Source organism: Schistocerca nitens, chromosome 4, assembly GCF_023898315.1.
Source record: "Schistocerca nitens isolate TAMUIC-IGC-003100 chromosome 4, iqSchNite1.1, whole genome shotgun sequence".
Lineage (NCBI taxonomy): Eukaryota > Metazoa > Arthropoda > Insecta > Orthoptera > Acrididae > Schistocerca > Schistocerca nitens.
This window is the reverse complement of record NC_064617.1, coordinates 483,638,585-483,663,891: the sequence shown is the minus strand read 5'-3', so window position 1 is coordinate 483,663,891 and position 25,307 is coordinate 483,638,585. Positions and strand designations below refer to the sequence as shown.

The following is a 25,307-nucleotide window of genomic DNA, read 5'->3' as shown; positions in this document are numbered from 1 at the left end:
AATTAAAGATCTTGAGTGCATCAAACGTGGAAATAAGTGTTACTGAGGTATAGTGTATTCCCAGAATCAAGTGATCTCCCAAAATGCAGTCAAATGTCACTGCAAGAGAAAAGAAACAGGCAAGTCAAGTGAAACAGATACAATGATTCCATAATAGTCACAACTAAATGAATTCCTGGTTGTGACAATAGCAATATACTCTTATCACGTATATTTAGCTGTGGGGCAGCTGACTGAAGAACTTCATAGCACCTGGATGATGAAACTTAATCATGCTTTGCAAATCTTTATATTTTAGCCTGGAAATTTGAAGAGCATCGAGAATAAAGAACGGAATCATTCAAGTTAGATTACAGTAATTGGAAGACAAGACTAGAGAAGTAAGGAATTTTGAAGTTAAATATACCATTAGAAGCAGGTATGGGCAGTTCAAACAGCTCATTCTTTGGCTGACATTGTTGTGATTCCAATCTTCATTCCTCTGTCATAAGTTGTTTGATATATAAGCATACAACAGTGGTTGAACTCAGATGATCATCTCTGAATAGGCTGAGTTTTGAAAGGAGATTTTGCAGTGGCCTTTGAGTCCAATAGTGTTTCCATTTCTTGATTAACAATGACCACGGTTAAGAGATGACATACGTCTGGGTGCTTTGACAAGTTCCTCGAAATCTTCAGGTGTTTCACCATTTCTTTTGTGTTCAATAATCCAACATTTTTACAACACTAATTACGAATGGCCATGCACAGTGACTTTTGATCTTCAGTCCACCAAAGTAACTGAGAGTTACATAATCAATGAAGGGGAAGACTACAGATTTTTACTAGACCAGCAGCAGCATTACAAATGTACAGGGTGTCCCAGGAGGAATGGTCAGTATTCATAGATATGACAGGAATTATCACTAGAAGGAAAAAAAAGTCTAGTGAACACGAGCTCTAAAAGGTACACCTTAAGATCTATGAGCACTTTTCCATCTTCACTACTAAACATCTCTTCTTCTGATTGAGTTCTCATAGATCTTAAGGTATGCATTTTAGAGCCCATGTTTATTAGGAAATTTTTTCCTTGCTTTGGTCTATACTATTTCCTCCCAAAATATGGAAAGCAAACAGCAAGTGGCAGAGTTTTGTTCCGTAGCACTGAAGATGATGTACTCACATCTGTTAAAGTACCAGTATGCATTTTAGAGCTCTATGTTTACCAAATTTTTTTGCTTAGAATGATTGTTCTTGCCATATCCCCTATTACTGACCATTCCTCATGGACACTATGTACAGATCTCTTCTCAACGTCTTCATCCAAGATGTGAAAAAGGAACGACATCACTTCATTTGCACCATTTTTCATAATGCATTTGGCATAAACAAAAAGGGAATCACCTGTTGCAAGAACATGTATACTGACTCAATACATCAAAAGTTGCCACTTAGAATAAACATCATTGGTTGCTATATTTGGCAAGGATATATATTTTGAGAAGTCTTTGCAAATAGCCACCTCCTCCAAGTTACTGGAGGGAGAGAATAAATCGGAATTCAGTTTGCCCTTTTGTGGCCATGTGGATCACCACTGACTTGCCTGCTTATTTCCCCTGAAAAATTGAAACACTGAATGCTTGTATCTCTGGTCTTGCCTAGGTTTTCCCAGTTTTCACCTCTCAATAGATGCATCCGGTCGGTCTGAATCAAGCTGTACCAATAACTCAATTTTGAGGAAAAAAGATGTGACTTGCTTGTCTATCCCCCTCCCCCGACACTTCATCTATTAATGTGTGATTAGTTGAATATCCACTACATTGCACAGTACTTAAATTTTTGGTGTTCTTAATACTTTCACAAGTAATTTTTTGTCTATTTTTTAAATTAAATAAAGGAAACCACAAAAGGTCCTACACACAAATTTAACAAATGAAAATAAACAAGAATTGGATAATTTATTTTCCCACAGGGTTTGATTTTATTTGTACATGTACAAGTTCAAATTAGGAGCCACACTCTGTACATGAGTACCATGCAGACAGCAAAATATAGGTGCTTTTTTTTACTGTAAAAAGATGAATCATTTTACAAGTACACTTAATATTGTTAGCAAATATTGAATTACTCCACCAGTAATAATTTATTGTTAGGAAAACATGAAATACTACTCTCTTCTCTCACCTTGCTTCCAGGCTTTCAACTATTGCTCTAATACTTAACATGTCTTCTTGTTCCACTCTAAAAAACCATATACCTTGTACAGTCTTCTTATCTAATACTCCAACAGCAATAACAATTATGGAAGAATATGAATACAAAAGGACAGAAAAATTGGACAAGAACTTTGAAGAGATTAGAAAGAAAAATAATGCTAATGGCAAGTTTCTGGTTCTTCATCATATGATTGTTCTTGGAAGCAGTCCAAGACAATAATAGAAAAGCACTCATTTATCAATCCAAGCCAGCAGGCCTCATCAGCTTCCTAGCAGTAACATCCTAACCACGATGAATACAAACAAGTATATGTGCCATCATCTGTTCTAATGAGCAAGTGGGACTTTGGCTAATGCAATGGACTTGCATTCAGAAAGAATGGGGAGTTTAAATCCCCATTTGGCCATACAGATAAAGCTTTTTTCACTTGTACCTCCAAATCACTGAAGGCAAACGTTGGGACATTTCCGCTGAAAAGGATGTCATCCACAACATATTAAACCATAATCATCTTAATTGTGTGTCCAGTTTCGACGTCACCCTCCTCTACAAGTACATACCTGGAAGCACATTTCAATACATGCTTGGTCAATGCTCCTATCGTTCCTCTTGTTTTTCCCATCCCATTCTCTTTCCATCCACCTATTCTGAGTTTAGTTTTCTCTAATACTTTTATGCCACAATGACCTTTCCTTCTTGACTACACAAAAATTTTATCCCCCCCCCCCCCCCCCCCCCTTAGGTCTGAAGCACATCTGCTATTATTCTTTCATCCATCCTCCATTCCCCTCTGCAACCAGGTTAGATGACCAAGTTGCCTTTTCTGTGTAAGAGCTGATAGAGATCTATGCTTTTGTTTAATACTTTCCATTATCTTGTAGAAGGAAGTCCTACAGTGTATACATCTTAACTATTCATCTTTACTATCATCAAGTGCCTTTACTACAATGTTTTTCACAAACCAATTTCCTGTTCCATCTTAGCCAAACACCAGCCTTATCAAATGCTTTCAAGTGCCTGAAAAAAATCCTTTCTTTCAGTCAATATTGACCCCTTGTTGAAACTATCAACCTGCTATTCAACCACAGCTGTGCTTTTCCTCAGTGAGTTCTGAAAAGAGCTTAATGGGTGTTAGGGATAATGAATAGCACTCCAAAAAATACATAACATATTTACAGTAGTGTTCTTACAAGTCTATAAAAATTACAATTTATTTATTTATTGCTCCTTTACATTTTCTCTCCTGCTCTGGCACACCTCTCAGTTAACAAGTCAGTTCCATATAACAATGTACTACTACTACTAACAAAATCTTTTAATTTGTAATACTAGAACAACTTTGGAACAAATTTTTAAGAACAATAATGTAAACATATATACGGATCACAGCAACATTTTTTTTTGTTTTTTACTTACAAGGCAGATGTTAAAATTCTGCTGAACACAAATGTTGATACACAAACATGAATTTTATTAACAAATAATTTTGTAACATATGAAAGCCACAAAATCTTACAAAAAATGGATAAATTTACATGAAGTAGTTTGTTGAATGAAGTTTCTCATGAAACAACTGGCACTAATAAATTCATGCTACAAAAAATGCAATTAATGACAATTACGCCAGCACTTACAACCCTGCCGTGGTAATTATGTCCACAGAAACATACACCTACTGACAAACAATGAATAAATTTATTAAATGTGTTTGTTGATTATCAACTTACTCAGCTAATTAGATTTATGTAAATAATTACAATGTAAGTCCTTAATACTGCAGATCGATTATAGGCTGTAAAGGCAGGTACATTTGACCGTAATACAGGAATATGTAAAAAGACTCAAAGGTTCAGTTAAATGGGTCTACTGATTCTTTACAAAAAGCACTATCTAATCACCCTGAAGTGCCAGGAAAGTAAATAAATAAATATTGTTTCGTGCTTAATTTTGTTTTTCAAATATATGTTGTAAATAAGCAGAAGTTGCTTACACAGGCATTCTAGCATAAAGTACACAGCCAGTATGTTTACTCTAGCTTTCTTGTTTATATTTGGTTTTGTGATAGTGGTCTGTGCACAAATGTAAAAATACCAAGGAATGCTTCATTAAGAGGAAAAATAATTGTGACTAGATTGTGCAGCTTTATTCCAATAACCAGAAACACTCTCCTATCTCTGAGCATATGACATACATAACATACCAAGTCAGTGATAGACGGGTGCACAGTTCAACATATTGGCATCAGGAAGTGACACTAATAAGTAAGGCAGCATTGTTTTGATCAGAACACACTTCATTTCTGATTTTCTTAAATTCGTAACAGTAAATGGATAAAATAACAACTGTGCATCATTAAATAGTGTGCTGTAATGGCAGAATGTTAATGTGAGCAGGTACAGGTGCTCTTAGCAGTGTGAAAGCAAACTCTCAAAACCCCTATGAAATTACTGCCTAACATGTCTTCACTTAATTGTTTTAATGTTTTATGGGCTACCTTTATAATTACATCAAAAACAACTAAAATTACTGTAACAGTAATAGGAAGACAATTAAGTTGCTTTCTAGAACCTCTTTATCACAGCACATGTCCATAATATGACAAGAGGGGGAGATAGGAAATGGTGCATGAACTGTATATTATCTACATTTGATGTTAAAAACTAATTAATTCAACAATTAATTTACAGATCTGATACGAAGTTCCAATGCAATTAAGTTCCATGATTACAATGTTGCAAAGCATGGTGTATTTGTACTAAACAAAAATATATTATGGTAAAAACAGGCATTACTTTAAATTTCAGAGGCACATATTTAAGAAGTTCACGCAATTTGAAATGCTTGTTAAACCTCTATCAATGTATAGTGTCATACATTTTTATTTTTAGGTTTCTGCTAGTTCATACTAATGTCCATTTTTATCCAAAATATCAGAAAATTTTAATGTTTCTAAACTACTCATCCCCAAAGAATGTATTAAAAATGATTCATGCCTCAATGGAATAATGCAATGCTATTTACCTGCTGTATGTACACTGCTGTCTTAAATTCTTCATAGAAATTCTTCTTTTTTTAATAACTCTACAACAAATATATTTTGTTTTTCTTTTTAGTCACAGGCATTTCCAAAAATACTCAGATATAAAAACTGTGAAATTATACAAAATCATCACTGTAAAAGAATTTGCATTGCAAGATAGTTCTACTTACATATATTTTCAGCAATAAAACTGACTGTAGAATATGTAGCCTAAAGATTCATTTGTCTTAAAACTGGTACGGATGTCTTGTGTTCAGTGTCATTTTTGCAAAAACTATGTTGCAGGAGAAGTTATAAGGCTTGAGTGTACTCAGTTCTTCAGAGTTACGTTAAAATCCATTCCATAGTATTTCCCTCACCTGCTGTGTGAAATGTGAAATTTAATACTACATAGTTGTCTCTAGCTGCAGCTTCTGAAAAAATTCATCTAGAATAATTTGTTTTTAATGGAATCTTCACTGTGGTGGAATTACTTTCTCCAGGAAAGCTTTCAAGTCCAATATTTCCTGTAAGGAAGAAATGACATTAGATTGTTTTTTCTGAAGCAACAAGTTTCAGAAACTACAAATATCAACTACATGAACACCACTCCCATTTACATCATGCCCATGTATGAGTGCAAATTATACTAGCTTAGCACTATGTCTGGAAATAAAATTACCTACGAAGCTATAGAGATGACAACAATACACTATTACTTGGCGTGATAAAATGTACTTCGTCTGCATGGCCTCACCACTGTGTTTACAGTTGAGAAAAGAGAAAGGAGATGATAGGAATCCAGTGTTGATCAAGTACAGTTGTAAATACTGAGCTATAAATCACAGTCTAAGTAAAGGAATTGTCAATTTGCCATGACAATAAAATTTAAGATTTATTTCTATGCGGCTTGTGATGTTTCAATGGCAGTATCTGCACAATTATTGTTTGTTGTGAGATCGCGATTCTTATCGCTTTGTGATGAAGCAAGCTGGGATCTCTCTACTTCCTCTCTTGTTTTGCCACTTGCCTCCTTAAATTCATTTTTGACTTATTACTATTAACATACATGAGTATAATCTACATTTTCATAAAAGAGAAAGGCTGGCCCTCAGTCATAAAGAATATAGCAGCAGATCTAATTGTGTGCTTAGTTTTGTGTATCTAATCAATTTCCTAATTTATTTTGACTGTTCCTAGTTAATATCTTTCGTTATAGGGTGAAATCAGCAAGTGTTTCGTGACTTAAATGCTGTTGTTGACTTATAAACAAATATAAATTCTGTACTAATTATAAATATTTGGAAGAAGAACTACTATCAGTCTTAAAGTATTTATTTGGCTCAATTCGAAAACAGGTTAGCAAAGCCAGCCCTTAATTAATTCCAAAATAATTACCAGGTTTGTCAAAAGTATTGTTTGCATGGCTATATCTGTTAATTTCATTATTTAAACAAATAATTCAAGTTAACCCTTGTAGTATAAGAAACTGTTACAAAAAGGAATTTTTCTATGTATTCAGTTAACTGAATGAGTTATGTTTTAATTATAATTTCTGTAAATTTAACACTGAACAAAGTATAGTTTCAGTACCTATTATTGTGAGGATATATAAAGGGCCAATTTTTGGTCCCGAGTCAGTAAGTCCATGGCAGATTTTCAGATGAGAAACCTGTATTGGTTTGTCAACAACACTGCATCAACTGAACTGTGAAATAAGTGTAACACAAAGAGGTCGTGTGTTAAAATGACAGTGTCTGTTCAAGAGTGCCACACTTACTGTATTATTCTGCAAGAACTGTGTGGTTAGGCTTTTACTGCTCATAGACGTAATTTTTCCCGAGGACATGCAGCTTTACTGTATGATTAAATGATGATGGCATCCTCTTGGGTAAAATATTCTGGAGGTAAAATAGTCCCCCATTCGGATCTCCGGGTGGGGACTACTCAGGAGGACGTCGTTATCAGGAGAAATAAAACTGGCATTCTACGGATCGGAGCATGGAATGTCAGATCCCTTAATCGGGCAGGTAGGTTAGAAAACTTAAGAAGGGAAATGGATAGGTTAAAGTTAGATATAGTGGGAATTAGTGAAGTTCGGTGGCAGGAGGAACAAGACTTTTGGTCAGGTGATTACAGGGTTATAAATACAAAATCAAATAGGGGTAATGCAGGAGTAGGTTTAATAATGAATAAAAAAAATAGGAGTGCGGGTTAGCTACTACAAACAGCATAGTGAACGCATTATTGTGGCCAAGATAGACACAAAGCCCGTGCCTACTACAGTAGTACAAGTTTATATGCCAACTAGCTCTGCAGATGATGAAGAAATTGATGAAATGTATGACGAGATAAAAGAAATTATTCAGGTAGTGAAGGGAAACGAAAATTTAATAGTCATGGGTGACTGGAATGCGTCAGTAGGAAAAGGGAGAGAAGGAAACATAGTAGGTGAATATGGATTGGGGGGAAGAAATGAAAGAGGAAGCCGCCTTGTAGAATTTTGCACAGAGCATAACTTAATCATAGCTAACACTTGGTTCAAGAATCATAAAAGAAGATTGTATACCTGGAAGAATCCTGGAGATACTAAAAGGTATCAGATAGATTATATAACGGTAAGACAGAGATTTAGGAACCAGGTTTTAAATTGTAAGACATTTCCAGAGGCAGATGTGGATTCTGACCACAATCTATTGGTTATGAACTGCAGATTGAAACTGAAGAAACTGCAAAAAGGTGGGAATTTAAGGAGATGGGACCTGGATAAACTGAAAGAACCAGAGGTTGTAAGCCGGCCGAAGTGGCCGCGCGGTTCTGGCGCTGCAGTCTGGAACCGCGAGACCGCTACGGTCGCAGGTTCGAATCCTGCCTCGGGCATGGATGTGTGTGATGTCCTTAGGTTAGTTAGGTTTAAGTAGTTCTAAGTTCTAGGGGACTAATGACCTCAGCAGTTGAGTCCCATAGTGCTCAGAGCCATTTGAACCATTTTGAACCAGAGGTTGTAGAGAGATTCAGGGAGAGCATAAGGGAACAATTGACAGGAATGGGGGAAAGAAATACAGTAGAAGAAGAATGGGTAGCTCTGAGGGATGAAGTAGTGAAGGCAGCAGAGGATAAAGTAGGTAAAAAGACGAGGGCTAGTAGAAATCCTTGGGTAACAGAAGAAATATTGAATTTAATTGATGAAAGGAGAAAATATAAAAATGCAGTAAATGAAGCAGGCAAAAAGGAATACAAACGTCTCAAAAATGAGATCGACAGGAAGTGCAAAATGGCTAAGCAGGGATGGCTACAGGACAAATGTAAGGATGTAGAGGCTTGTCTCACTAGGGGTAAGATAGATACTGCCTACAGGAAAATTAAAGAGACCTTTGGAGAGAAGAGAACCACTTGTGTGAATATCAAGAGCTCAGATGGCAACCCAGTTCTAAGCAAAGAAGGGAAGGCAGAAAGGTGGAAGGAGTATATAGAGGGTTTATACAAGGGCGATGTACTTGAGGACAATATTATGGAAATGGAAGAGGATGTAGATGAAGATGAAATGGGAGATACGATACTGCGTGAAGAGTTTGACAGAGCACTGAAAGACCTGAGTTGAAACAAGGCCCCGGGAGTAGACAACATTCCATTAGAACTACTGATGGCCTTGGGAGAGCCAGTCATGACAAAACTCTACCATCTGGTGAGCAAGATGTATGAGACAGGCGAAATACCCACAGACTTCAAGAAGAATATAATAATTCCAATCCCAAAGGAAGCAGGTGTTGACAGATGTGAAAATTACCGAACTATCAGTTTAATAAGTCACAGCTGCAAAATACTAACGCGAATTCTTTACAGACGAATGGAAAAACTGGTAGAAGCGGACCTCGGGGAAGATCAGTTTGGATTCCGTAGAAATGTTGGAACACGTGAGGCAATACTAACCTTACGACTTATCTTAGAAGAAAGATTAAGAAAAGGCAAACCTACGTTTCTAGCATTTGTAGACTTAGAGAAAGCTTTTGACAACGTTAACTGGAATACTCTCTTTCAAATTCTGAAGGTGGCAGAGGTAAAATACAAGGAGCGAAAGGCTATTTACAATTTGTACAGAAACCAGATGGCAGTTATAAGAGTTGAGGGACATGAAAGGGAAGCAGTGGTTGGGAAGGGAGTGAGACAGGGTTGTAGCCTCTCCCCGATGTTATTCAATCTGTATATTCAGCAAGCAGTAAAGGAAATAAAAGAAAAATTCAGAGTAGGTATTAAAATTCATGGAGAAGAAGTAAAAACTTTGAGGTTCGCCGATGACATTGTAATTCTGTCAGAGACAGCAAAGGACTTGGAAGAGCAGTTGAACGGAATGGACAGTGTCTTGAAAGGAGGATATAAGATGAACATCAACAAAAGCAAAACGAGGATAATGGAATGTAGTCAAATTAAATCGGGTGATGCTAAGGGGATTAGATTAGGAAATGAGACACTTAAAGTAGTAAAGGAGTTTTGCTATTTAGGGAGTAAAATAACTGATGATGGTCGAAGTAGAGAGGATATAAAATGTAGACTGGCAATGGCAAGGAAATCGTTTCTGAAAGTATTGGTATGGAGTGCAGCCATGTATGGAAGTGAAACATGGACGATAATCAATTTGGACAAGAAGAGAATGGAAGCTTTCGAAATGTGGTGCTACAGAAGAATGCTGAAGATAAGGTGGGTAGATCACGTAACTAATGAGGAGGTATTGAATAGGATTGGGGAGAAGAGAAGTTTGTGGCACAACTTGACTAGAAGAAGGTATCGGTTGGTAGGACATGTTTTGAGGCATCAAGGGATCACAAATTTAGCATTGGAGGGTAGCGTGGAGGGTAAAAATCGTAGAGGGAGACCAAGAGATCAATACACTAAGCAGATTCAGAAGGATGTAGGTTGCAGTAGGTACTGGGAGATGAAGAAGCTTGCACAGGATAGAGTAGCATGGAGAGCTGCATTAAACCAGTCTGAGGGCTGAAGACCACAACAACAACAGACGTTAAATGGTAAACTATTGTAGCAGTATGCTGACGTTTGGCTGCAAACTATTAATGAGGCTTATCAAAAGTTAACCAATAGTGAACTGGCCATATTAACTGTGTAATATTGGGAGGTTGTGAACAGTGAAAATAAAGAACTGTGAACAGTGAAAATAAATAACTGTGAACAGAGAAAATAAAGAACTGTGAAATGCAACTGTGCAACTTTTGGCTACATTATTTACAGTAGTCAGAGTTGAACTTCTACCCCACATTTTTCAGCCAGTATAACAACAGAGTACGTCGACACTGAGGACTATCAACGAAGAAGTAAAGCAGGCGAATGTCGAAACTTGATTAGAGTTGTCTCTGCTGCATCGATAACATGTAATGTTAAAACAACAGCTGATTCCTCAAACTGGGGGCCTATAAAGTACGGGGTCCCACAGGGTTCGGTCTTAGGTCCTTTACTGTTCTTGATATACTTTAATGACTTACCATTCCACATTGATGAAGATGCAAAGTTAGTTCTTTTTGCTGATGATACAAGTATAGTAATAACATCCAAAAATCAAGAACTAAGTGATGTAATTGTAAATGATGTTTTTCACAAAATTATTAAGTGGTTTCAGCAAACGGACTCTTTAAATTTTGATAAAACACAGTATATACAGTTCCGTACAGTAAATGACACAACTCCAGTAATAAACATAGACTTTCAACAGAAGTCTGTAGCTAAGGTAGAATTTTCAAAATTTTTAGGTGTTTCCATTGATGAGAGGCTAAACTGGAAGCAACACATTGATGGTCTGCTGAAACGTCTGAGTTCAGCTGCGTATGCTATTATGGTTATTGCAAATTTTGGTGATAAGAATCTCAGTAAATTAGCTTACTATGCCTACTTTCATTCACTGCTTTCGTATGGCATCATATTCTGGGGTAATTCATCGTTGAGAATAATTGCTGGAGCCCACCCCACGGTCATCCTGCACACATCTATTTAAGGATCTAGGGATCCTCACAGTATATATTCACTTATGAAATTTGTTGTTAATAATCCAACCCAGTCCAAAAGTAACAGCAGTGTGCATAGCTATAACACCAGGAGAAAGGATGATCTTCACCATGCAGGGTTAAATCTGACTTTGGCACAGAAAGGGGTATTTATGCTGTCACAAAAGCCTTTGGTCACCTACCAAACAGCATCACAAGCCTGACAGATAGCCAACCAACATTTAAAAATAAATTAAAAGAATTTCTAGATGACAACTACTCCTACTCATTGGCTGAATTTTTAGATATAAATTAAGGGGGAAAAACAAATTAAACATTAGTGTCATGCAATATTTTGTGTAATGTAATATCTTGTACAGACATCTTTTATTAACCTGACATGTTCTACATCATTACGAAGTGTCGTATTCATGATCTATGGAACAAGTATTAATCTAATCTGATGTCAACGACATCTATTAATATCACAAACTGTTGTAACATGAGCTTTTCCCTTAATGTAATGACGATAAAGGCGTAAGATGCGTATGATGTCCCGAAAGGAAAGCTCTGCTATACTGTTATGATGAAAAAAACACTTACAAGATATGGATTAAGTTCCCTAAGTTTTGGTAAGCATGACATCAGCTGTTGGAGAAGATTAAAATATTTCTCTTACAAAATATATATTGAAAACAAAGGAGAAGACACAAAAACCAAATACTGAAAATCACTTTTGGTGATGACAACATTGTATTGTCACTTTGCTCATTCTGATACAAAATGTAATGTGCAAATGTATACTTCATCACCGGAAATCAGCTGCCATTTAAATTTCAATGCTTTATTTGGTTGAGAATGTCCACTTTGTCAGCTGTACAAGGGTGCTTTGATAAGAGAGACAAAAAAAAAAAAGCAATGAAAAAAATGTTTGTTTTGTAAACAGCTCAACTTACTTCGACATATTCTCCCTTGAGGGATATACCCCAATGATCCTCCAGCTTTTTCATACCACTGGAAAAACAGCTTTTGTTAAATTATGCAAAATACTCATTGACTGCAACTATCACTTCCTCATTTGATGAAAGTTTCTTCTCAGTGAACCAAATTTTTAAATTAGGAAACAGGAAGAAGTCACTTCGGGCTAATTGTGGTGAATACGGTGAATGAGAAACAAATCCTAAGCCCAATTCATGCACTTTCACCATTGTTATTGATGATGTGTGGGATGGTGCATTATCCCAGTGAAAGAGCACTTTTTGTGTGCCAACCTCGGTCATTTTTCACCCAATGCAAATTTGTAACACTCCAACTCTAAAGCATAATAAGGTCCAGTAATGGTTCTGCCTATTTTCATGAAATCAATGACAATTATTCCTTGGGAATTAAAAAAAAAAAATACTGGCCTTCACATTCTTCAGTGCACTTTCACCTGCTTTTCTTTTTTTTTTTATTTTATTTTTTTTAAAGGGTTTCATCAACAGTCACAATTAGGCACAAAAAGTCTTGCAGATTGTGATTAAACATTGCCAGACATTGTGCTGGATGAACTTTTCGTCAACTGTGAGCAATCATGGCACCCACCCCAAACGCAGCTTCTTCACACCAAATTCTCTTTGCAGGATATTATGCACTCACTCAGTCAACAGTCTCAATCATCTCAAGAACTTTTATTTGGCAATCTTGTATTACTGTATCATCGATTTTTGTCTAGGGTTTCCTTTGTGGTGACCTTAATTGGATGACTTCATCTTCGGTGCTTGTCCAACCATGTTTCAATTCATTATTCTAAAAGCAAATAGCCTTCAATGATGGCGCAGAGTCCACGTGAAATTCATCCAATTTTTTTTAAATTTGTGCAGCAGTTCAACCCTTCAAATGAAAATGTTTAGTAACAGCACGAAACACTGTTTTCTCCATTTTCAATGGCAGTCAATACACTGACCAATTTAGATGGCTGTCAACAATGAGCTGTGTGCTGTACATTATTGAAATTCTTTATACGATCCTTGGAATAATGACGTTTACCAACCATAAGGGCACAACAAAAATGTTGCATTCTTTCATGGAAATTTACCAGACTTATCAAATCACCCTCGTATTTATTGCTGGCTACTCCTCTATTCTGCACCTGTTAAAATGGAATGGCTCTAGCATTTTTTTCCCCAACTTCAAACTTTATAAGTATTAGCCTATCTAGTTTAGGTTACGCAGAGTTGTTATTTTGCTGTTTGGTTTACGACGGAGAAACTGATGCCTTAGCACACATTTATGCTGATCAGCACAGAATACTTACATTAAACACTTTTTATCATTTTTTCCTACCTCTCTCAAAATACTCTAATTCTTCTCACTGTATGTAATGTACTCAATCTATATTTTATACAGTCATTTTATACTTCTCCAGTACCTTATATACATATAGTCACCTTTTCCATCAGCTACTTCTCTTTTACTTATCAATTAACATAAAAGATTACCAGTAAGCATTCAAGTATGTCTGAATGCATCTTCTGTTCTAGCTTTCTATGGGGGTTGGAACTGTAAAAGTAGCAACTGTTCATTTACAACTTATACAAGATATAACCTGTTGCCAGCAATTTGGGGAAGTTGTAAGATACCCTTTGCAGTGCCAGTTGTGTTGATAGTGTGAGTGTAGCAGACTGTTGTCTGACGAAACTCTGTACCAGTTCTGAAATGAATGCCATGAAGTACTTCCTTCAATTTCAGAATCAAGCTGAGGTTACACGGAATCTGCAAAATGACGGGCAGATCCTGCAGAAAGTGTTTCCACATTTTTCTCTAAGCTGGCTGTAGGGTGTGTTCTAAAATTGAACAGCCAAGAGAAAGAAACAGCAACACTTTCTGCAGCACCCACCCAACACTTTGCAGTATTTGGGGTGCACCTGGTGCAAGTTGTGGTTGATTTGTTTGATCAATGAAACCGAAAAATGCTGTTCCACCCATAACACACTGCCTGGACTTTAGTGCTAGACTTCAAATTGATCCTTTAACTTCAGAAAGCACTTTATGGCATTTTTTTCCAGAAATGTTACAGAGATTCATTACGCAATAGACTGCTCGACTCACACAATTAACACAAGTAGTGCTGTTAAAGGTATCCTACAACTTCCATATTGCTGGCAGCAGGTTATACACAATGCTAGCGACTACTCTGGAGGACAGTACAACTTTGTTTAAAACTTGCACAAAATAGGTACATGTTTCAAAGTTGCCACTAGTACAGTTTCAACCACAGTATATATCCATATCTATATTCATACTCTACAAATTACTTTGAAGTGCGTGGCAGAGGGTACTTCCCACTATACCCGCTATTACAGCTTCTTCCCATTCCATAGACACATGGAGTGTGGGAAGAATTACTGTTCAAATGCCTCCATGCACACTGTAATTAAACTAACCTTGTCCTCATGATCCCTACAGGAACAATACATAGAAGGTTGTAGTGTACTCCCAGATTTATCATTTAAAGGTGGTTTTTCAACCTCTGTGAGTATGCTTTGCAGGACAGTTTGTTTGTTTCTACCTTCAAGTGTCTGCCAGTTTAGTTTCTTCAGCATCTTTGTGACTCTCCCACAGGTCAAACAAACCTGTGCTATCCTCCTCTGTACGTGTTCAATATCCCCTTTCATCCTGCTGGGACTAATATTCTAGGATGGGTCGCATGAGTAATTTGTAAGCCAGAAAGTTACTTCTACAACTGTCAATGACTCTACATCTAAGGTAACATGCTGTGCATCCTCCCTACAAAGAAATCCTCGATCCAGTTATATGATCGTACCTTCTATGATAAGCATAGGTGTTGTACTGAGTTTAATGCTTTTTGGAAATCAAGAAATACTGCACCTACCCAACTGCCTTCATCCATAGCTTTCAGGAGATCACGTGAGAATAGTGCAAGTTGGGTTTCACACTATCAATGTTTTCAAAATACTTGGTGGTTGACATGGAGGAGGTCAATTTCATTTGATGCAACTCATTATATTTGGGCTCAGAATATATTCCAGGATTCTAAAACAAATGGATGTCATGGATATTAGACAACAGTTTTATTTACCATTTCTTCTACCCTTTTTGTATATGGCTGTGGCCTGTGCTTCCTTCCACCTATGAAGCACAGTCTTTTGTTCAAGAGATCTATGATAGATTATGGTTAAAAGAGTGGCTTACACAGCCACAATCTTGGCACAAAATCTAACAAGGAATCCAATGGGCCCTGGGACTATTTAATTTTTGTGGTATCAGCTGTTTCTCAACACCACTGACGTTATTATCTGTGTCACTCATCTCTGCAGAGGTGCAGGTAGTAAATTGGGGCTACTCTTGAATTTTCATTCATAATGGAATATCTGAAAACAGTTCACTGGTTCTGCTTTTGTTTTGCTACCCCTAAGTTCTGCCCCATCTCCTCCATGAGTATCTGGATACCAACTTTGGTACCTTTATACACGATCAGAATTTCTTTGAGTTTTGTGAGAGATCTTTCGATAATATTCTGCGGTGGTAGAGATTTAAGGCTTCATGCACTGTCCAATGTGTTTTACTCAGCATCTCCCTGTCTATAATCTTACACTCTGTTTTACACCTACTATGCAGTAGTCTGTTCCCTTACAGTGATTGTGTACCGTGGAAAATTCTTCCCATCATGAACTATTCTCCCAGGTACATATCTATGAAGTGCCTGGTCAACTATTTTTCTGAACATGGTCCACACAGTTCTTCTAAATGCTCTTCTCCAGAGCTAAATACTTTCACAAGTTTCTTACGAGATATGCTGTTACTATCTCTCTATCTTGTCCACTGAACACACAAATCATCCTGCCTGTTTCAGTTGCCCTTTGTACTTTGGTAAGCATTGTTTCTACAACTGCTTACAGTCACTAATAACAGTTTCTATGTGGACATCTTCAAAGACGTCAGTCTATATGTTGCTATTCGATCTAAAGTATTTCCATCATGAGTGGGCTTCCAAGCAATCTGTTCAATGTGGTTATCAAAAAATGCATTTATTACTGTTTCACAGAATATCTCATCAAGCCCCCCCCCTCCCCCCTATAAAACTGTAATCTTCCCATTTGATTGCTGGATGATTGAAGTCTCCTCCAGCGATGACAGTACGATAGGAGAAATTCGTACTAACGAACTTAAGTTTTCTCTTAAGTGTTTGCTTACATCTGGAGGGGAGTTTGATGGTCAACAGAAGAATAGTTTATGCCAATCCACAATACTGGGTCTTGTCCTGACAATTTCAATTTCACATTCAGTTTGAATTTCTATCCCACAGGATCTGAGTTTATCAACTGTGACAAATACACACTTCCATTTATCATTAGCCTATCATTTCAATACATTCTTAAATTTTCCCGGAAACTCTCATTCTATAAATTTTTGGTTTTATTTAGCTTTCTGTGCCTTGTGATAGGTGAGCTCCACTGCTTGTTACATGAGGTTCAAACTCTGGCACTTTGTTGTCAATGCTTTGGTGGTTTGTCACTAGCATTTTAATACTCTTACCTGTAGATGGTATTCCTTTAGATCCTTCTTTAGATCCTTTATTGACACTTGTGGTTCCCCTGCAGCTATTATTATCTGGGCTGGATGGAGGATTAGCCGATCTAAAAAAAAAACCTCATGTGCACTCCCACAAAGAGTCAGCTACCTCACTAGCAGCCTCTGATGTGTACTGCACATCTGACCCATTTGAGGGGACCTTCCACTTTGTAACACAATGGCACATTTCCAGAAAGTAGCAGCCTAGCTTGTCACAGAACCTTAGAAGTCTCTGGTTCAATTCTTTCACTTGACTCTGAACCAGTGTGCACGACCAGTTCTGGGGAAAATGCTGTAAATTGTGAGATTCGATGAAACACCATTAGCAATAAATTATAAAAGAGCAGTGAGCAACCTTTGCACTTGAATTCTGTGGTACTTTGACACATAACCAAGCTTACATCGTGCAAAACCAGATGCACATTTGGCTTTGTTGAGTAACGCCAACTCGATTAAAAATATGTATTAAAACAGCACCAATATGCCATCACAAGTATTTCACATAAAGCATCAAACAGAGCAAGCCCAGTGGTTAATGCACTAGACCCTGGTTCATGAGCAGTATGGTTCAAACCCCTTACTGGGGATCCAGACTCAGGTATCCTGTGGTTTCACTGAAATGCGAGTGCCAGTTGCTTTCTTTGGAAAGAAAACAGCTGACTTCCTTCCCCCTATTTGCCCTATCCGAATTTGTGGGTGGTCTGTAATGACCTTAGCACTTACACAATGTGAAATCCTATGCTTCCTTCCTTTCCCTTATTTATATAAGATATCACTTGTTTGTGAGTGCACGAGAGAGAGAGAGAGAGAGAGAGAGAGAGAGAGAGAATTATCAATGATGGTACGGAATGAGTCACAACATGCAATGGTCACTGGTGATCACTTGTCAAAAAATTTCACACAGTCATATACATGAAAGCGCACGTGCACACACATAATGAAATTATCTTAAATATATCCAAATTAGGTTTTAAAATGCAAATTATTGGATTCTGACTACCATTTATCTATTTATTACCATTTCATAATACACATCCCTTGTGGCCTAACAAAAAACCAAGAAACTAAATTCACAACATAGGTTATTTCCATGTTCAAACACTGTCCATTTACTCCATAATTACTGAAAAATTAAAGCTATTACTGTCCCAGGCATTAACCCTTTGCATATCACTGACTAAGTTCTCTAGTTTAATTATTGGCAGTAATATATTTTTCACATATCTATTAAATATTTTCATACATATAATAAATAATGACAGTTACCTCATCAGACGATGAGTGCATCATTCCTCGATATGTCTTGAATTCAATTTGTCTAAGGAATTGTTTCAAGAGAGAGGCAGTCATCTGCCCCCATTTATAAGGTACAATGGGATCACAGTCTCCATGGCATTGTATATAAGGAATATCTTTGTTCGCAACAGCTGCCTGCGTAAAAGCATTAAAAAACAGAAATATTTTCTTTAGTTATTCCTGTGGTTTTATGGAAAATTAAAATGTATATTGGATGCCTAATCTTTCCCACAAATTACTTAAAATATACTATAAAAGAACAAACAATCTTTGACAAATTGCTTATTTCTATTAAATGATACCAATGTACTATACAGTGCTTGACAGAAAAACTGTACAGTATGAAAGAATACTGAGAAAGAATAATACAAAAATACTGTTCAGAATAACACATTAATAATTTTGTCAAGAAAGTACAATATGATAGAAGATGTCTTTTAGTACACAAAGGGCTGCATTTCAAAAGTATCTACATAACACACTAGTCTTCAGAAATATAGTCTATCATCAGTGGCAAATACTTCTGAAGTGTAACTCGTGGTGTACAATAAGAGTTCCTTCATTAAATACAAGTTGCAGAGCACCTTATAAACAAGATATTCACAGTAGTTAGTTAGTTTCTTGTTCCATAGATCAAATTCAAGACAAATGTTACGAAGTGGAATGTGTCAACAGAACAAACACAGGATACTTACATACAACTAAAAAAATAAAAATAATATTTACATGGTTACAAACTGGCCATTTACAATTTTTTCTTTGAAAATGACTGATTATCTCTCCTTAAGAATTCCTCTATTGTATAGGCAGAGTTGTTATGGAGAGACATTTATAACCTACATTTGAAAATACACTGGAAAAAGTGCACGATTTTAGAGGTCTCTAATTCACTCACCCTTTTAGAGGTTTCTAATTCACTCAAGATTTATTGTTGCAACAGTGCATATAGGGTACATGTAACAATTAAATTTACATACCAACAGCGTAAGCAGTTTTGAGGTATCAGATATCGACCCATGACGAAACACCCATATTAGTACGTGTTATAGCCTCCACTGGCAGCTATGCAGGTGCCAACTCTGGCATCCAGTCAGTTGTACAATGGTGAATACTGTCCTGGGATATATTATTCTGCACCTGCTCAACCTGTTCATGCAGTTCTGTAAGCATTGTTGGCTGACGAGTCGCATGAGTCACTTCTCAGTCTGTCATATTCCACACATGCTTGATTGGAGACAAGTCCAGAGATTGTGCTGGCTGGGAAGTTGCTGCATATTTTGCAGAGCGCATCGAGTTTCATGGGCAGTGTGTGGGCAAGGATTATCCTATTGGAAGAACACATCACCTTCCTGTTGCAAAAACAGCGAACGAATGGGTCTAACAACATTCTGCATGTACCGAACACTGGTTAAAGCCCCCTCCAGAAATACTAAAGGTGAAAGAGTTGTAGCTTATAGCACCCCAGACCATAAGGCCTGGGATGGAGCCAGTTAGTCTTGGACGAATGCATTCTACAAGATGGTGCTCACCACGTCTACATCGTACAAACATACGACCATCACCTGCATGCAGGCAGAATATCCTTTCATGTCACGCCATTTCATCGTCCAAGTGATCCTCTGGTGGCACCAGTCGAGTCGTACATGATGATGCTGTGGCATGAGTGGAAGGCGGACTAGATGTGTGTGTGCCCGTAGTCCTACTGCTAATAACCGGTTTGCAATGATTCGTATGGAAACGTCTGGGTTCACAAGCCCTCTGGTCTGTGCTGCGGTAGCCACTATTGCCCTTGAAATATGATGATCCTGGTGGGTGTCTATGCTGCATGGACATCCAAAACTTGATCTACCGATGTGAGAATGTTCATTTGACAACTGATACCAGCATTGTTGCACAACTGACTCTGGCCAATCCATACCAAGTAGTCCAAGAAAAAAAAAAAAAAGATTGGTTGCTTGACCATCTCAGAAAAATTTTATAATTGCTGGGTGAATTTCCCAATGTTTAGTAGTCACAAAAATATTTATTAAAAAATTTATTGTTTATTATTTTGAAATGGTGGCTTATTTGTTCCAAGCCGCATGCGTTTTTTCGTATTTGGAAGCATCTACATTTTTTTTTACAATTGTTCAGTAGTGGATTGTTCTAAGCCTTTTAGATAAAATGCATTTAGTTCAACACACAAACATCATTATCACTTAGGTGAATGTATTCTTTAATATATTTTTAATAGTTCAACGTTATCAGTCACAAATTAAAACAACTCAATTTTTGAACAGTAGTTTTCCTAAGAAAGTTTAATTTCTCAGCTTTTTTTCTGCTATTACACTGTATAGTATAGTTACTTTTTATAGAGTATCAATGGTGAGCAGCTTACACTTAAAAAAATACACTATTAAATTTTTTTAAAAATTTTTCCATTTTGTGGCCTGCAAAATCTTTGTTGAGGAACCAGATAAAAATCTGAAAATTTCACAGTTAATAGACCTTCATGATATCAAACTTCAGTATAAATTTCAACTTTGAGATTCAATTGGAAGTTACGGAAAAAATATTACAAACACGAGTCAAAAGTACGTTTTTTAACATCTGTGATATCTGGTAGGCTAATCAAATAAAGTATACCAATTGCATAATGTAACACACCACATTACACTAGCTAATGATTATTTGTCGAAACAATGCTGTGGTAATTGTTTCAGCAGGCTAACGATTGCATCTGCAAGCATATACAAGTCTGATTGTTGTCTTTCCCCTTACACCAACAATTGCCTACTCATACTAATTTAGCTGGAAGTTCTTGAAATGTGCAGTTGAAAAATGGTGTCTCAGTGTTCTGTCGGTGTTATTATTAATGAAGCATGTCATAAAAGTGTATATGGGATGTATCCTGAAGACATTACTTTAATCGAAGATTACAATGAAGAAGAAAAAGTGTTGTTTTATTTATAAGTCGGCCCAAAAGTCAAATCAACATGCATGTACCATGGAATGCAAGATTGTGTGGCACTGGAAAAGTGCGAGAGATAACATGCAAAAATTCAGGAATTGACACAGGGAGCGTGATCAACCTGAAGGTATAGGCTTCATTATATCAACAGGAGTAATGTGGGATCTTACATCTCTAACTACAAACCTCCCCCCCCCCCCCCCCCCACATTCCCCGTTCTACGCTTGTTTGCACCCACTAAATCCACCTCTTCCAGTCACATCTGCCACCCCCCTTAAGCTTATCTGCCCTTAAACCTGCTACCCACAGCAATATACATAATTTATTATTGATTAGTTATTGTCTAATTTAATCCCTGTGACTTCTCGCAAATTTGATTGAGTTTTCGCCTTCCACTATCGCCGTCTTCCTCAGATTTCATCTCGTTTTTTTCCCCCTTGTGCATCCACTTCATCCCTTTTGTAACTTTCACACATATTTGGGTGTATTTTTGAATAATTTTTCAGACGTAATTCTACTTTCTTACGTAATTTTCGCATTTTTTGCACCACCATGGATCCATGCTCCTTCCATCTGAGTCAATACAGAAAATTTCCTTATTCCTAGCCAGATCTCAGTCCCACATACTGTTCCTGCGTTGTTGCTTGGCTCATGAAATCCCCCCCTAATGGCCGTACCATCAAATTACCCATCTCTGGTTGCCACCCCTACTTCCACAATGACCTCCACCTGTTCAGAATCCGCCAATCCTTAGCCCTCACCAACATAGTTCTGGAAAACCATATCAACCAAGCCCAATCCTCCTTGCAGTACCTTCTCTCCATTCGCGAAATTCTGCTGCTATGTAATCCCAAATTCCTGGAACCCATTACACACATTGAAACCCTTGCCCTGCAGGAACTTGAGCAACATGCACAACGCCACCTCAAAAAGCTCTCCATCCTACTCACTTCCTACTCCCGTCTCTTGAGTACCACTGTCCATCACTTCTACAACCACCTCCAAACCTCCCTCTCGCTCCCTCATAGCTGAAAAAAACCTGTCTCGCAGACCTACTACATTTACCCCACCCTCCAAAACTCCTTTTCACCACCACACACAACCCAGAACCTGAACAGACCCGCAACACTGTCATGAACCTTTCCTCCAGAAGCCTTAGTCCCACAGAAATATCAGTCCTTTCCAAAGGCCTCACCTTTTACCCCACTCCCAAATTCAACAATGCTGGACTAGTTAAAGACCTCCTCTCCTTCTCCTGGTCCCTACAGTGGAAACACTTTTTCACTACCAACCCGACCAATCAGACTCAACCAAAGACCAGTATTGAACCTTGCCTAACTCAATTCACTCCTCCATCCAACCGTGCTCCACCCCCACTGCCTCCAAACCACCCCCTGTTAACTTCCCAGAATTTCTTAACCTTGAACCTTGCCTCACCATCATTCCCCAAATCCCTCAACATGCGAACTAACCTAACATCCACAGAAAGAACTGCAGTCCACCATCTAAAAACAGATCCTAATCTTATAACCCTACCTGCTGACAAAGGCTCCACCATTGTTGTTTTGAACCGCAAGGATTATGTGGCAGAAGGACTCCATCAGCTGTCAGATACTTCCACCTACAAACCATGCCACATTGACCCCATTCCAGAAATCAAGCAGCATCTCCAGTCACTACTCAAATCCTTACGCCCATCCCAGAACCTCTCCCCAGAGTCCATCTCTCTACTTACCCCTACCACTCCCCGCATTCCCACCTTCTACATGCTTCCTAAAGCCCATAAACCTAACCCCCCAGGACACCCCATTGTGCCCAGTTACTGTGCCCCCACTGACAGAGTCTCTGCTCTCGTAGACCAACACCTTCAACCTATTACCCGGAACCTATCCTCCTATATAAAAGATACCAACCATTTCCTTGACCAACTTTCTACAGTTCCAGTCCCTTTACCACACAGTGCCTTGCTCGTCACTATTGATGCCACCTTCCTGTACACTAACATTCCTAATGCCCATGGCCTTACTGCTGTCAAACACTACCTTTCCAGACGCCCTATGGATTCCAAACCAACAACCTCCTCCCTAGTCTCCATGACCAACTGTGTTCTCACCCACAATTACATCTCCTTTGAAGGTGTTATCTACAAACAAATCCGCAGTATGGCTATGGGCACCCACATGACACCATCCTATGCTAACCTATTCATGGGCCATCTAGAGGAATCTTTCCTAAACACCCAGAATCCCAAACCCCTCACCCGGTTCATATTCAATGATGACATCTTTGCTATCTGGATTGAAGGTGAGGGCACCTTATTCACATTCCTCCAGAGCCTCAACAACTTCTCCCCCATTTGCTTCACCTGCTCTTACTCAACCCAACAAGCCACCTTCCTAGATGTTGACCTTCACCTCAGAGATGGCTACATCAGTACCTCCATCCATATCAAACCTCCTAACCACCAGCAATATCTCCACTTCAACAGCTGCTGCCCATTCTATACCAAGAAGTCCCTTCCGTACAGCCTAGCCACCCATGGTCATCGCATCTGCAGTGACGAGAAGTCCCTCTAAAAATATACTGAGGGTCTCACTGAAGCCTTCACTGACCGTAATTATCCTCCCATCCTTGTACAAAATCAAATCTCCTGTGCCTTATCTTTCCATTCTCCCTGAATTACATTCTCCACCAGGGTTTCGATTACCTCTCGTCATGCCCTGAAATGAGAAATGTCCTGCCCACTATCCTTCCCACCCCTCCTACCATGGTATTCCGCCATCCACCGAACCTACACAATATACTCGTCCATCCTTACACAACCACTGCTCCCAATCCCTTACCTCATGGCTCATACCCCTGTAATAGACCTAGATGCAAGATCTGTCCCATACATCCTCCTACCACAACCTATTCCAGTCCGGTCACTAACATGACCTATCCCATCAAAGGCATGGCTACCTGTGAAACCAGTCACATGATTTACAAGCTAAGCTGCAACCTCTGTGCTGAATTCTATGTAGGCATGGTAACCAACAAGCTGTCAGTCCGCATAACGGCCACTGACAAACTGTGGCCAAGAAACAAGTGGACCACCCTGTTGCTGAACACTCTGCCAAACATGATATCCCTCATCTTAATGACTGCTTCACAGCCTGTGCCATATGGAACCTTCCCACCAACACCAGCTTTTCTGAATTGCACAGGTGGGAACTTGCCCTACAATACATCCTATGTTCCCGTTAACCCTCCTGGCCTCAAACTTCATTAGTCACTGTAGTCACCCATCCAGCCCCCTCCCTATTCCCATTCCAGCACTACACAGCCGTCAATTCACCAGCACACCCAGTATTTTAATTTCTTTTATTTCTCTCCTTTCCTCTGCTTACCCCCTCCACACCTTCTCTCCTGCCCTCCGTCTAAACTGCAACACTTGACAGTCCACCACTCCCACCATACTATTCCTCCCCCTCCCTGCCCCAGCCTCCTCCTTATCCCCATCTAGTTGCCACTCCCATCATGCACTGCACTGGTGCTGCTGTTCGCAGTCTGGTCTCAGCTCTCTGAGACTGCAGATGTGTGTACAAGTTGTGTGTGTGTGTGTGTGTGTGTGTGTGTGTGTGTGTGTGCGCGTGTGCGTGTGTCTTACTGGCCGGAAGCTTAAATTGTGTGAATCTTTTTATTGTGCCTATTGCGATTCGGCATCTCTGCTACATGGTGAGTAGCAACTTTCCTTCTCTGGTATTGTTACATTCCATCCTGGATCTTCCAATGTTTGAAATTTCATAATTGAATAAACATGCTATGAGACTGTGCTTAATATTCCCATTGCTCAGATACCTGTAAAATGTATGTGTGTAAATTCTGAACATAATTCAAATTATTTTCTTGCGTGCAAAGACTACTCTTTGCTCAAGTGAAGAGTTACCTCAGAATATTATAAGATAATACATCAAAGAATGTAAAATGCATTCATACTGACTTCCATGGCCCAAAGTTGGCAATTATTCTTAGGGCAAAAGTAGCCAAACCCAAATGTTTTAGCAGAACAACTATATAGTTTTTTTCCCCCAGTTTAAGTTTTCATTACTATAAACACAAAGAACTTGCAATTTTCAACTGTTCATTATTTCTGGTTGGTATATTACGTTAAAAGCAACTGCAACATTTTTGGCATTGCAAAAATGGGTGAACTGGATTTTTTCAAATGTTAAAGGTAGCCCATTTGTGCAAAACCATTCACAAACTTTCAAAAAACATATTTATATTTTCTCTGTTGATGCTT

The 25,307-nt window shown here is 38.3% G+C and overlaps 1 protein-coding gene across 2 annotated transcripts in view; it reads right to left on the bottom strand.

The window, feature by feature from the left end:
* Positions 1-1,933: 1,933 nt before the first annotated feature.
* LOC126251372 (acyl-protein thioesterase 1) overlaps positions 1,934-25,307 on the bottom strand; it is a 127,975-nt gene continuing 104,601 nt past the window's right edge. For both annotated transcript variants that reach the window (XM_049951757.1, XM_049951755.1), the window contains 2 exons: positions 18,043-18,207; positions 1,934-5,742 (listed from right to left, as the gene is read on the bottom strand). In XM_049951757.1, the coding sequence (XP_049807714.1) occupies positions 5,692-5,742; positions 18,043-18,207 (216 nt within the window). In that variant the 3' untranslated portion in view covers positions 1,934-5,691. The remainder of the gene's footprint in view (positions 5,743-18,042; positions 18,208-25,307) is intronic.